The following is a 14,733-nucleotide window of genomic DNA, read 5'->3' as shown; positions in this document are numbered from 1 at the left end:
TCAAGACACCTGCCTGGCCTTGTCTTGCCTCACAGTGCAGATTACACTATTTCCTTCTGGAAGACCGGAATGTCTATCTGACAAACACAGAGAGCTTCTCTTCTGTTTGTCTTTCATGTTTGTCATGTACTGTACACAACACAAGATGTGTAAAGTGCATAGATGTTCATGCTCAAGCTGCTCAACATACAAAACCAGTTCGACTGCTTACCGAGCTGAAGATTGTTTACATAGACATAAGAACAAATCATCATCTACAGTACCATCACACACTAAGTCCATATGTACAGTATAGCAGCATTACTAGCCTACACTTGTGTTTTCATATGAGGGTTAGGGTTAGGCTAGGAGGTTAGGCTATGTTTTCAGTCACGTTGGTATGTTTGTCTGTCTGTCTGTTTGTCTGTCAGCAGGATTTGGATGAAACTTTGTGTTGAGTTGTTGGAAATGACCCAAGGAACAAGTGATTAAATTCTGGTGGTGATCCGGATCACCAACTGGAAACAGGATTTATATATATATATTCTTCACCATTTCTAGCGTACAAATCTAGATACCATAGTGACCGCAAAATGAATTGTGGGACAACGCGATTGTTGACATTCCAGTTTCTAACTCCACAAAAAGAAGGCAGAAAGACTTAAAATAAAAATGGGGTGTAACATACAGTAGTCAAATGGGTAACACTTCCAAATAAGGGGCCACAATTAACAGCAAAGTAGCTATAACCTAATACTTTAGTAAGGGTTAATAATCATTACGTAACGCCACATTAGACACATATTAATTGTTATTAATGCATATGTCAAACATTAGCAAGCAGTTACTTAACTATTAAATAGCTATTACCTTGTGTTACAAGTTCATAGCATAACGATTATTTAACTAATAGATAAGTAAGGGTACAGTAACAGCTAAGTAGCTATTAGGTCATACTTAACTAAGGACCAAAATTAACACTTACTTAATACAAAAGTAAGGCATAACTAATGAATAAATAATACCGAAACATTGTCTGTAGATTGAGTACCCATCATGCACTGCACTTCTTGGAGCTAATATTCTCAGACATTGACTTAATTATCACAAAGGAATTACTCTTCATAATGTTCTGCATTTATTGTAGGGTTTTTACCATTAAAACTAATAAGTCGTATATGAAAAAATTACATCTCATCACCCCACCATCATTGAGAAGTGTACGTCCAATCCTTGCTATATAATGGCTCCTGTTGCCATTATTACAGTGATTTGAACGAGTGAAAGCTAGACGTCACAGTAGATTAATTACTTAACTATTAGGTATGCACAGCCAACTCTATTATAAGGGTCCCAAACACCAATATCTATGGATTAATTAACCATTAGTTATCCGCAGCCAACTCTAATATAAGGGTCCCAAACACCAATATCTATCCATTAATTAACCATTAGTTATCCTCAGCCAACTCTATTATAAGGGTCCCAACTCCCAATATTTATGTATTATTTATCCATTAGTTATGCCATACTTTTGTATTAAGTAAGTATTAATTTTGGTCCTTAGTTAAGTATGACCTGATAGCTACTTAACTATTAACTGTGCCCTTACTTATCTATTAGTTAAATAATAATATGCTATTGTTATCTAATAGTTAAGTAACTGCTTACTAATGCTCAACATGTGCATTAATAACAATTAATATATATCTAATATGGCGTTAAGTAATGATTATTAACCCTTACTTAAGTATTAGGTTATAGCTACTTTACTGATAATTATGGCCCCTTATTTTGGAAGTGTTACCGTCAAATGTTCTAACAAACAGCTTCCTTGGTGGAGGTCCGCACTCTGAGTACATTTGATCATTCATAAATTATAGCATTAATATACACTGTGTCTGTCTGTAATAAAATAGGCCTAGTACAATAATAAGTAATGGATATAATGAATTAATTGACATTGATGTACCTTGGCTTTACACTGAACACTAGATTTAAGTGGCCACTGATTAGGTAGGTATACAGTGTACTTTCAAGGTCTTGCAATCTCCACTGATCACTCATTCATTCACACCTTGGCAAGTTGTATGGTATGCACATCCTGATGCTGGTATGTGACCTGGGTGCAGTTCTGAAAGTAGGCTACCGTACAGGGGACAGTGTCTGAGACGATTCCACATTTTTTTCTACTGGCGGTCAAATCCTGCCACCTACTGGTGCTATAATAATAAACATGCACAGACACAAAAATTAGAAAGACAAATTCCTAAAATTTTAATGAAAAATAGCTTTAATGTGAATACAAATAAATAGCATAGAAAAATATGGGTTCTTCCATTTCAAAATTGAAGATGGAGAGGAACTTAATCTTTCAGAATGACAATTAGGCCTACCCATAGCCTACCTGCCTAAATCATCAAAAGAATGGGCCTCTCCTGAATAAAATTGAGGTTTTGGAAAGGCCCAGACAGAGTTCAGACCTGAATCCCATCAAACATCTGAGGGGTGATCTGAAGAGAACTGTGCATAGGAAATGCCCTCGCAATCTGACAGATTTGGAGTGCTTTTGTAAAGGTGAGTAGACAATATTGCACATCGACACGCTGATAGACTCACCAGAAAAGACTGAGTACTGTAATACGCTGTGATTATAGAAGGTTTTTTGACAGAAAATTACAAGGAAATCACAAAGGGTGAAGATCAAACAAAATTGTTGACTTTGTTTATTTGTTTGTTTGTTCATCAGTTGTTTTTTCTTGACAGAAAATTACATTGATAATTACACAGCATGATACTAAACATTAAGGAAATCACCAATAATAATACTTTTCTTCTGTATGCCATTATTGATTATGCTGTATGACTATTATACAGCTTTCTAGATTGATGTGAGAGCTTCCATTCACTTTAAATGGGTCTTCCCCCATATGTGACTGAGTGTACTTATCCCAGCTGTCTTGTTCTCAATGCCCCCCAGGGGCTCTATAACATTCCCATTGAGAAACACTATTGTACTACCTACTACATTCCAGAATGCAGAATGTATGACTACCGAAAAAAGGCCAATGGCAGCTTTTAATTAGGCCTACAGCAAGATTTATTTTGGAGTCTTGGAGTTCCGCATCTTCTCATGCATCATAACTCCAACATGGTTTTGCCTCTGGATGTGACTTCTGTCCATGACTGAACACTTGGTCCTAACCCCAGATCAGTCAAGCAGTTTTGTCTTCAGTTCAATACTTAGTCAGCTGATGAAGCTAAACCTACATGATAAAAAAATCAGATCATTAGGACAATATGACAAAAAGTGAATGGCCATTAACCAAAACATCTGCAGAAAATACAACATTTCCATAAAATGTTAACTTGTGTACAGAACCCATCTGGCTAATAACTGTAGACCTCACTTGCAGTCTGTAAGACTGCATTCTCATGCAGTAGTTATGGGTTCCCTCCTACTATGTTTAGTACTCCTACGCAATACTTTTGTGCTCCCGCGCAATAACTTTCACTTTCCTTTGCAATCACTTGTAGTGGTGCAGGGTTCTCTGGGCTGGCACATGCAGGTTCAGCGTCCTCATACTCATTATCATTACATTCCTCTTGGCTGACATTTTTATCCACCGACAGTTATTTACAGGGTGTTGGTTACAGTCCCTGGAGACATGTGCGTAAGGTCCCTTGCTCAAAGGCACTTAACCCATGATGGAGGTGTAGGGAGAGGTAAGGGTGGGATTCGAACCAGCAACCCTCTGATCTTGATCACCTGTCTTATCAGGCCACAGCTGCCTCATATTTTGGATCACAGAAAAAGCCTTCCGCAGATTATTGTATGCGTAAAAGGTCCAGAAGGGCTCAGACTAGGCTTACATATTTCAGGGGGTTTCAGTAAAGTAAACACTCACTTTTTTAAGTGTGCCCTCTCTTCATTAAATGTCAAGTGTGTAATTATAGTAGGCTAATTTATTTCCAAAATGCATGCACTGCCCATCCACAAATATAATTGTTAATTAATATTTACTGACTGAAAGCCTGGGTGAGCTATCATAGATAATAAGTATACAGTTAAGTTACTATTCCATCCCCCATGACATTACACATAATTGTGGTGATTTTATAACAAAAGGAACTCACCTCTTTTTCTCCTTTGCCAAAGAACTGCCATTGTTACGAGAATCAACACAAGTATTCCTATGATCACCGTGATGATGATGATGATAAAATAATCTGCATGAAGAAAGTGCAATCAGAATTTTTGAGGTGTAACTTCAGTGTTCAGGACTATAATCAAGTCCTGGAAAACACCTTCAACAACTACCCAGGGTGCTGAAAGCCCATTAAGACACTGAAGATTGAATTGCAAATAGGTTCTTCTGTATTTGTATTATGTGTTATGTATTTAGTTATTGTCAATCAAATAAATAAACATGCACTAATTCACTATTCACTGATTCACTAATTCACTGATTTAATTCACTGATTATTCCCCCGAAAAATCACCCCTCTCACCATCCTTGTAAAACACAACAATCGGTTCTCCATTGTTGTGTTGCACCTCACAGCTGTACTGATGTGTCTTCCTCTCCTCAGGTGAGATGGTGAGCACACATCGCTTCTGGAAGGTTCCATCCCCATTGGGTAGTGTTGCACTTATATTCACATCACCCTGCATCATCTCCTCTCCATCTTTCTTCCAGGTGATGTTGACTTCCTTTGGGTAGAAGCCTGTGGCAAGGCACACTACATCAAAATGCTTTGGAGCTCTCTGATGAGAGATCAGAGACACCTGTGGACGAACTAAGAGAATGAAGAAACGGAGAAGAACAGCAGAAACACATTTCATTGATAAGAAGGTCTAGTAAATACATTCATTGTGTTAAATGAACACGTGGTGATTAAGGATAATGCATTCCAGAGTACTATCCTGCTGTTCTGTTTCTTTACCCATATGGTTGCCTGTAAAGTTGACATACTTCTTCAACCAATCAACACAGTCCTTTTGAAAGTAGGCCTTCCTGTGTGGCATGTAACTCTCCATACGATTCCACTTGTATACAGTATTGGCTGCCTGTGGGATTGGTGATGTCCATGTCATAGTCTTTGGGTCCAGTGACATGAAGTCTTCTCCATTGTATCCAAATGCTTCAAAGGCGTCAGTGACATTGGTCTCATCATCCCACTGGCAGCCATACGTCTTCTGAAACACAGCTGCTCCTATACAGACAGTAGGAGAGTAGGAATTGTATAAGATATTTAAATGATATATATATTAATATAGAAATTTTGCTTTGTAAAACACTGTTCTGCCAAGGCACATGCTCACTGTATTTGATTCAGTTGTCCTGTGTTGAATGTTATATAATGTTATTGAATAATCCCTAAACCTGAAGTACCTCACCTTCAGTTTGATCAAAGCGCTGTTTTAAGATGTTTATGTTCTCTTTGAAGATCTCCTGATTGAAGAGCCCTAATTTTGTCTCATTAGTCCAATACTGTTCATCCAGGTTCTCTGCCATCCAGTCCTGCTTAGGAACCTCTTTTCCAATTGAGCTGTCATAGTAGCTGATCACCAGTCCATCCACTTCCCCCACACTGATGTACTCTGGCAGGTCTGGGATTCCTGATGAGGCCGTGTAGAGATACTGAAGGGAATGGGTTCCTGAAAAAAAAATTATATCATTTTTTAAACTAATGGATTAATAGAATTTTATTAAAATATTTTGAGTCATTCACAGACTTTCACACATTTTGCAAGTGGAAGTTCCTGTCTCAGTATTAAGTGGATATTGATGTCATTACTTTGCTGTGTATGAATGAGTTCACTCAGCATCACAACAGCAGTTTTTTTATTTCCACAATTCAGCAATTTATTTATTGAGTGCTGCTTAAAAAAAAAAAAAACTTCTTGGTCACCATGGGGGGCTTTTGCTGAGAAAACTGAAAACTGAAAAACCCTACCACAGATTCCCTCCAACACAGTTTTGACCTCTCCAAGTAACTGGCTATGACTCAATATCAGATCAAGAAAATGTCTGTAAAATGCTTGTATTGACAAGTGTTTAAAACTAGGTTTTAGGTCTATTCTAGTTCAATAATTCTAGTGAGTTATTGGAGGTCTTTAATGTTCAATTAGGATTGACATGACTGACTGGGCATATTTATTTGAAAATAGACAAAAATAAGCTTATTGAAATGTGTGGTGCCATCAGTTGTGTCGTTTTGACATCAGGTGAATAGACAGCTGACATTGCTTTTGTACAACAGCTAGAATGATATTTTTTTGGTAAGCACGTAATTCTCCATGTGTTCAAGCACAGTTTTGATGCCCTGCATGAAAATGGGTAGATGACGTGACGTGTAAATTTTGCTGTCACTGGCTCTTCAAATTAAGTAAATTCATGCTTTCAAAATTGTCAATGTTTTAAATGATTAAACTAGTGTCTATGTTGTGAAAAAGTAATGTGTAATAAATCCAGAGCTTAAATAAGTATACTTAATTTTGAGTCAAATGTCACATTTGTCCTATGGTGTGACTGTCACAAGCCTGGTTCTCCATATTACAACATTTTTAAATAAATAGTCAAAGCTCAGTCATTTATCTAAACAACCCTGGCATGTTTTTCAAGTTGTCTATGTCAGCAAGTGGCAATGCTTAATTTTCCCCCTGTTTTTCTGAGACCGTACGGACTTATGAAACTTTGTCACAGAAAACAGTGTCCTGTGGTGTGACATCATATTTTTGGATAATTCTGTGGATAATTATCTATTGTTGAAGCTCCAGCGGTACATAAATTGTGACTTTAGACCCTTAAGAAGCCAATGGCAAGGGTGGATTATAGGTTTTTCTCTCAGAGTTCTTCAATCAATCAATTACGCTTTGCTACCACAAGATGTATTAGTTTTGTAGTCCTTTGGTGTGACAGCCATAAAATACATTTTGACAATAGTGTATATTTTTCATATTTTTTTTCTTATGTAGATGTATGCAAATGCATCTTACTAAAGGTGAAATTGTATTTCAGTTGGCAACGAACTCAACAAACTCAAAAGCTCAAAAGTCCTATGGTGTGATGGTAAAAGTCCTATGGTGTGACACTTTGGAGTATCACACCAAAGGGCAAACAGGTCACACCAAAGGACTAGATATCTGAGAAATAGCTTTTAAAACAACTGGTTGTACATTTTTGTTCATTTTGTGTGACTAGATTTTGTATATTCAAATTACTTATTCCTTTATTGGCCATTGGAATTTATACTTTGATGCATTGTTGATGAATATTTGCTGTTGATTTTAGATACCGTCAAAGGATATAAAATGTCATTAATGGTGCTTTGAAACCATAACATATAACGGTAACAGTGAAGGAAAGATGAGTGAGAGAGTATAGAGAAGTGTAGATGAATAAAGTATGCTGTGGAGAGCTCAATATAGCATAAATGTGTTGTCCAGCTTGAGATACCAAACAGGCACTGGCCACTATACACACTACAGGTTCAATGGTGTGACATTCATAGCATACCTACAAAGAGGGTGAGGTGAAGTGAAAGCGAAAGCCCATTGGGAAACTCCAACTCCCATTGTCATTGTGACACAGCACTCCACAGCACACAAGTGAACACTGCACACAACAAAATTGCATTTATGCCTCACCCGTGCAAGGGGGCAGCCCTCAGTGGCGCCCCATGGGCAGCAGTGCGGTGGGACAGTACCATGCTCAGGGTACCTCAGTCATGGAGGAGGATGGGGGAGAGCACTGGTTGATTACTCCCCCCACCAACCTGGCGGGTCGGGAGTCGAACTGGCAACCTCTGGGATGCAAGTCTGACGCCCTATCCGCTCACCCATGACTGATGGTCATGCCAAGGTCACACTTCAGTATGAGTCTTATGAGCTCTTCAGGTTAAATTTAATGACCGCATGGCTGTCATTGAGTGTTACGATAGGCTGATAATATATGACTTAAAAGCTTATAAGCATAAAGTGTAGGTCCATATTGACTACAGCATTACATTATGATCAAAAGACAAAATAATCATGTTGATACATTTGTTACTGGCTCAGTAGACATGAATGTCCTACGGTGTGACATTTTTTAAACGCTCAAATATTTGTTGAAAGATATAACTGTATTTCCTCAAAGGTTTCTAATAAGCTCATCTCTAATGAGAAAAAAAAATCCTTAAATGGTTATTTCTCATTAAATTAAGACTTTAAAAAATGCAATAAATATGAAGAGTGTAACAATGTTCATAAAACTCCATCAAGCCATTTCTACATTACTTAATATATTTATTTCTTAACATCACACCAAAGGACATATTTTCAGCAAATTGCTTTATCAACGTAAATAAATAATCAATTAATAGACCAACATTGTGACCACTTGGATTTTTTGAAAGATTAATTGCTGCACTACGTAGACATGTACTTTTTTCCCTCATGAACAATGTTTTGTGAAAAAATGTGCCTATTTGTTATCTACCCAAATACACAATGAAAATCCACGAAAATAAAGAGAATGCATAAATGAGAAGGTGAGGCCACACTTTTGGCCTGTACTCTATGCCTTGTCTGTGAAAGGGTTTCGCTTGGTGAGTCAACTCACCAAAAAAAAATAAAAAAATACACAAACCTTTCGTCTGGCTTTTTATAATTTTGTCGGACTCAATATACATAGTATTTGCATCAGCCATTGTGTGCATCCTATTTAATTTTATTTGTAATAGTCAGTACCGGTATATTTTATAAACAGCTGATTTCTTTTTGGCCTTTAAACTGTACACACAATTTATGTTCTCACATAGGCCTATTAATTATTAATGATAATTAGGCCTACTGATTAATGATAATTTGGAAAAGGGTGTAGTGATGAAGAGATGATTAGATCGTTGATGTGTTTGTATTTCAGTTTTTTTCAGAGTTTGTGCTACTCTGGCAGCTTTAAGGAGCAACTGTTCGACCTCTATCACAAAGACACAAAAATGAAAAATTCATTTCATGATCACATTTGACATTGTATCACATAACTGGCCTATATATATATATTGTACTGTGTTTTGTGCCTTGGCATACGAGGGTGAAAAAACAATAATAATTGTAATACATCCAAACGCTTTCCCCACATCTTGGAGAAGTGGAAGATGGCCATATAGGCCTGAAAGTCATGCAGCAGACCAACCTTATATGGCTGCAACACACACACACACACATGCACAAAACAGTAAAAACTAGCAGCCATGGTCTAGAGGTTAAGTAGATATTTGTATTCCAACCTTCCTCTCCCTTTCCCACTCGATGGCTGAGGTGCCCTTGAACAAGGCGCCTAACCCCACAGTGCTCCAGGGACTGTACACAATACCCTTTCTTTAAAAAAAAAAAAAACCTAAGTCGCTTTGGGTAAAAGCATCAGCTAAATGTAATGTAATATAATGTAATATGTAAAAAACTCACCTGTAGATGGGACAGGTACATAGGAGAGGAGACAAGCAGCCATGAAAAAGCATGACATGGTGATGTAGAGTAATTGGACTGGATATTACAGTAAACCTGCCCTGTTGTAAGTTACAGTGAGTTGATTAAGTGACAGACTATGAAGTGGTTCTTCTTCCTGCTGCAGCTCACGTGTCTTGTCTGGTACACCCCAACAGCAGCTGTGTGCAACCCCCCCCCCCCCCCTGCCATATTTTTTCATAAATCGGACTGTGTGTGCCCCCTCATTTCATGGGGCCCTGGTGACTCAGTAACACTTTACCGGTCTGGGCATGGCAGGGTCGTCAATTGACGATTATGCTGTTGTAACGGCCCAATCATTAACCATCTGTTTTCTGACAGTTGCTTTACCTCGTTGTGCTTTACTACTCTTTTGTTTTGAGTTGATGCACTCATTCTCATGCTTTTTGCTTCTCACATGTGGTTAGTGGTTACCAATCAGCATGCACTTCCAGCACATTTCCTGTTAAGCCCATTTAGTGTGTGCAGGGTGCACCACTTTAAGCTAGCTGTGGGAACAGAGCTGTGGGAGAGCACACGCTTGACCCCATTTAACCATATCTCATACTACATGTGGTACAGCTAAATAATGCAGTGCAACTCCAAATTAATCATCTGTGAAATTTTCCTGTCCAGTTAGGAAGCAGCGCTGATTGTGAGACAGGCCACAACCTCAGTAATGTTCCACCACCAAACTCTGCTGCGTCCATCACACAAACTTGCAGAAACTTGCAAAGAAAACAAAAATCTTTCCCAAGTCACTTAAGTGGAGAAAGACAAACACAGAGGCAAATACAGTCACAAACTGTAGGCTACATTCACTGTTAAAAAAAACACATTACAATTGAACTTTTTTAACATAGCATGCAGCAAGGCTTGGAAATCCAAACTAAAACTTGAAATGCACTCAGAGAGTGCGGACCTCCGCCAATGAAGCTGTTTGATAGAACAATTGAACACTGTGCTTTCTCGATTCTGACTCTGATAGCCGTTGTAAATCAGGCGTAAACACACACCATTCCAACTACAGTGGTGCTCATATGCTTACATACCCCAGCAGAATATACGCCTTCTTGGCGATTTCTCTCAAAATATGAAGGATTACACAAAACCTTTTTTTTCACTCATTGCTAGTGACTGGCTTAAGATATTTATTAGCAGTATTCTGTGTTTACTCTTTCAAAAGCATGATCACAACCCAAACTACCCAAATGACCCTGTTCAAAATTTTACATACCCTAGTTTCTGATGCTGAATATGGCCCTGTTTAACATCAGGGACCGCTCTAAATTGTTTGTGGTAGTTGTGGATAAGGCTCTTAATGTTCTCCGATGACAAAACAGCACATTCTTCCTGGCAGAATAGTTGTTTCCTATAATACCTTTGGGTGTCTTGCTGGAACCTCACATTTGAGGTTTCCCCTGAGTGGCTCAATGATGTTGAGATCAGGAAAGTGAGATGGTCACTCAAAAACCTTCATTTTATTCTTTCTGAAGCTAATGATGGGTTGATTTGGCTTTCTGTGTCGAAATATTGTCATGTTGGCATGTCCAAACAATGGACCATGTGCAGATTCAAGGCTGATGAGTGTCAAGTTTCCTCCAGTATTTTTCACGGGGCAATGTATTCATCATTCTGTGAGTATGGACCAAAAGTGTAGTGCATTTGTAACTCAAATGTCCCCATGACATCAGTGGTCCATAACAATGTTTCACAGAAGGGATGGTGTAACTTTCATCATAGGCTCCGTTGACTGTTCTCCAAATGGTACTGTTAATAGTGGCTGAAAAAAGTTCCATATTGATCTAATTTTTCCAAATTACTTTGTCACATGCATTCCGATGCTTCTCACTATGCTATTTGGTGTATCATATGCAAAATAACATGTTTGCATTTTTGTAGTAATGGCTTTCTCCTGGCAACCCCCAACAGCCCATCTTTCCTCAAGTGCCTCTTTCCTGTACAGTTTAAAACATTTTTTCATGTTGTCCTACATTTCACCTGAAGTTATTTTTTGGTTGTTCTATGCCTCCTGAACAATTTCCCTTGCAATGATCATTGCAATGCAATGATTCCCTTGCCCATTGGCTTGATTCCAATCAAACCCCTCATATTGCATTTCTGAATTGAAATTCCAACAGTGCCAACATGACAATATTTCGACACAGAAAGCCAAATCAACCCATCATTAGCTTCAGAAAGAATAAAGTGAAGGTTTTTGAGCGACCATCTCACTTTCCTGATCTCAACATCATTGAGCCACTCAGGGGAAACCTCAAATGTGAAGTTCCAGCAAGACACCCAAAGGTATTATAGGAAACAACCATTCTGCCAGGAAGAATGTGCTGTTTTGTTATCTGAGAACATTAAGAGCCTTATCCACAACTACCACAAACAATTTAGAGTGGTTCTTGATGTTAAACAGGGCCATATTCAGCATCAGAAACTAGGGTATGTAAACTTTTGAACAGGGTCATCTGGGTAGTTTGGGTTGTGATCATGCTTTTGAAAGAGTAAACACAGCATATTGCTAATAAATATCTTAAGCCAGTCACTAGCAATGAGTGAAAAAAAAGGTTTTGTGTAATCCGTCATATTTCGTGAGAAATCGCAGAGAAAGCGTATATTCTGCTGGGGTATGTAAACATATGAGCACCACTGTAAGTAAGTAAGTAAGTACAGTGCCTTCAAAAAGTCTACACACCCCTCCTCAAATGTCAGGTTTTTGTGATGTAAAAAATGACAGAAAGACAAATAAATTCACAGCTTTTTCCACCTTCAATCTAAACTATTAACCTGTACAATGCAATTGAGCAACAAGCATGAAGCTTTAAAGGGAAACAATAGAAAATAAAAAACCTCAGTTAACATGGTTGCATAAATATACACACCCTTAAATTAATACTTAGTTGCAGTACCTTTGGGCTTGTCTGGGCTATTCCAAAACCTCAATCTTATTCTAGTGAAGCCATGCTTTTGTAGACTTAGGCGTGTACTTGGAGAAATTGGCGTTCTGAAAGATTAGCTCCCCTGCATCTTCACCTTTCTACCAGGGGGGCGAAGGTTTTGTGCCACTACCACGGCCCCTGTGAAAATTTTCATAATTCCCTCCTCCCTAATGAAAGCCCCAGTTACAGCTGAAGAAAAACAGCACAAAAGAACAATGCTGCCACCACCATACTTCATGTTAGGTATGGTGTTATTGTGGTGATGTTTTGCGCCAAACATACCCTTTTGAATTATGACCAAAAAGTTCAATCTTGGTGAGGTAAATTTCTCAAAAAATACTTCTGTAATCTCCCAAATGCATGTGGGAAGATGTGTTATGGTCAGGTGAAACTGAGGTTGCACATTTTGGACATAATTCCAAAAGGTATTTTTGGCACAAAACATCACCGCAATAGCACCATACCTAATGTGAAGTATGGTGGTGGCAGCATTGTTCTTTTGTGCTGTATTTCTTCAGCTGTAACTGGGGCCTTCATTAGGGAGGAGGGAATTATGAACATTTCCACAGGGGCTGTGGTAGTGGCACAAAATCTTCGGCCCCCTGGTAAAAAGGTGAAGATGCAGAGGAACTAATCTTTCAGAACGACAATTTCTCTAAGCACACGCCTAAATCTACTAAAGAATGGCTTCACTAGAATAATATTGAGGTTTTGGAATGGCCCAGACAAGCCAAAGGTGCTGCAACTAAGTATTAATTTAAGGGTGTGTATATTTATGCAACCATGTTAATTGAAGTTTTGTATTTTCTATTGTTTCCATTTAAAGCTTTATGCTTGTTTCTCAATTGCATCGTACAGGTTAATAGTTTAGATTGAAGGTGGAAAAAGCTGTGAATTTATTCGTCTTTCTGTCATTTTTTTACATCACAAAAACCTGACATTTGAAGAGGGGTGTGTAGACTTTTTGAAGGCACTGTAAGTAAGTATGAGACTATGTTGTTGTTGGGGTAGAGAGTCTGCAAGAAGAGCACATCTTTGAACCATCTGGTTGGGGTATCAGTGTGATTGCAAAGCCATTTCATTCCTGGTGTGTACATCGCCCCTCACTGATTTTTTGTAGCGAAGTGTGTGTCTGGCAGCGTATGGTGCTTTGCGTTGTGCCCCACTCTTCTTGATCTTAAATCGAACACAAACCCACGGGCTCTCGTGGCTTATTGCTTATTTGTTTTGACTATGTTAAACCCTAATTTTTTCAAGTCTTCCTGCCTTGTTTTTATGGAGTTAGAAACTGAATGTCAAAATTCACCCTATCCCGCAATGGTGAAGAATCTTTAAAAAAAATCCTGGATCCACATTGTGATCCGGATAACCACCAAAATTTACTCACTTGTTCCTTTTGTCATTTCCAATAACTACAATATTACACTAACTACATCCAAATCTGTGCATAACTTATCAAGTTATCCTGCTTGCAGACAGATATACAAACAGACCAATGCGACCTCCTTGGCGGAGGTAATAATGACAGTATGCTGATAAATGGGGGACCCCATGTCTTAACAAGTGGGAGCCTTACCACAAGTCTAAAGGGCAGGATCATATGGTGAGAGAGGCAGACAAGGATCAAGTTAACAACTTTAACTTTATTGAGTCAAAAACAGGTCACAAAACTAGAAATCAATTGTAGAAAAGCCCAAAACAGAACATTCAGGGATTTAGATACATACATCAATAGTCCAAACAGGTTAAAAAGGGCCTCAAAGCACAATGTCACAAAGCACAGAAGAACCAAAGCACGGTCACAAATCTAAAGGTAAGAAATTCACAACAAAAAGGAAAAAAAAATCCCCAGCGTGCATGAATCTTTGAGATTCTTTAAAAACTGAAGACGAACGTATTGCAAAAAACTACAGGCAGGATCCCTTCGTATTCTTCTTTTTTGGTCCTTTCCTGTTTCTTGGAATCCTTCAGCTCAGGGGTGGAAAACCTTTTTCATTCAAGGGGCTAGTTAAATTCCTCCAAGGGCAAACACAAACCAGGATTTCCCCCTGCACTTTAGGCCTATATTGAAGGGGGGGACCAACAGACGCCCTAAAAATAGAGCTTCATTGTATTGCAAATGTAATATCTACCATTTCTTTACAAAACGTCATACTTCATATGATAACATTAAAATTATGTTGGGGGCCGGATAAGATGGCCTCAAGAGCCCTCAAGACATAGGTTCCCTGCTTTAGCTTAACAAGATGGACAACTAATTTAGGAATGAGGAATTGCATATGTAGTGTTCCATGGGTGCCATTTTGCTAAGAT

The 14,733-nt window shown here is 38.4% G+C and overlaps 1 protein-coding gene across 1 annotated transcript; it reads right to left on the bottom strand.

Annotated features, from left to right (window-relative positions):
* Positions 1-4,462: 4,462 nt before the first annotated feature.
* LOC134463491 (class I histocompatibility antigen, F10 alpha chain-like) lies at positions 4,463-9,131 on the bottom strand. The gene is made up of 4 exons (XM_063216687.1): positions 9,106-9,131; positions 5,381-5,670; positions 4,903-5,196; positions 4,463-4,779 (listed from the first exon to the last, which is right to left on the bottom strand). Exons 1-4 carry the CDS (start codon positions 9,129-9,131, stop codon positions 4,463-4,465), a joined length of 927 nt encoding a protein of 308 aa, XP_063072757.1.
* Between the last annotated feature and the right edge of the window lie 5,602 nt (positions 9,132-14,733).

This window comes from Engraulis encrasicolus, chromosome 14 (assembly GCF_034702125.1).
Source record: "Engraulis encrasicolus isolate BLACKSEA-1 chromosome 14, IST_EnEncr_1.0, whole genome shotgun sequence".
Taxonomy (NCBI): Eukaryota; Metazoa; Chordata; class Actinopteri; order Clupeiformes; family Engraulidae; genus Engraulis; species Engraulis encrasicolus.
The sequence above is the reverse complement of the archived record's forward strand: the minus strand, read 5'-3'. Positions and strand labels throughout refer to the sequence as shown.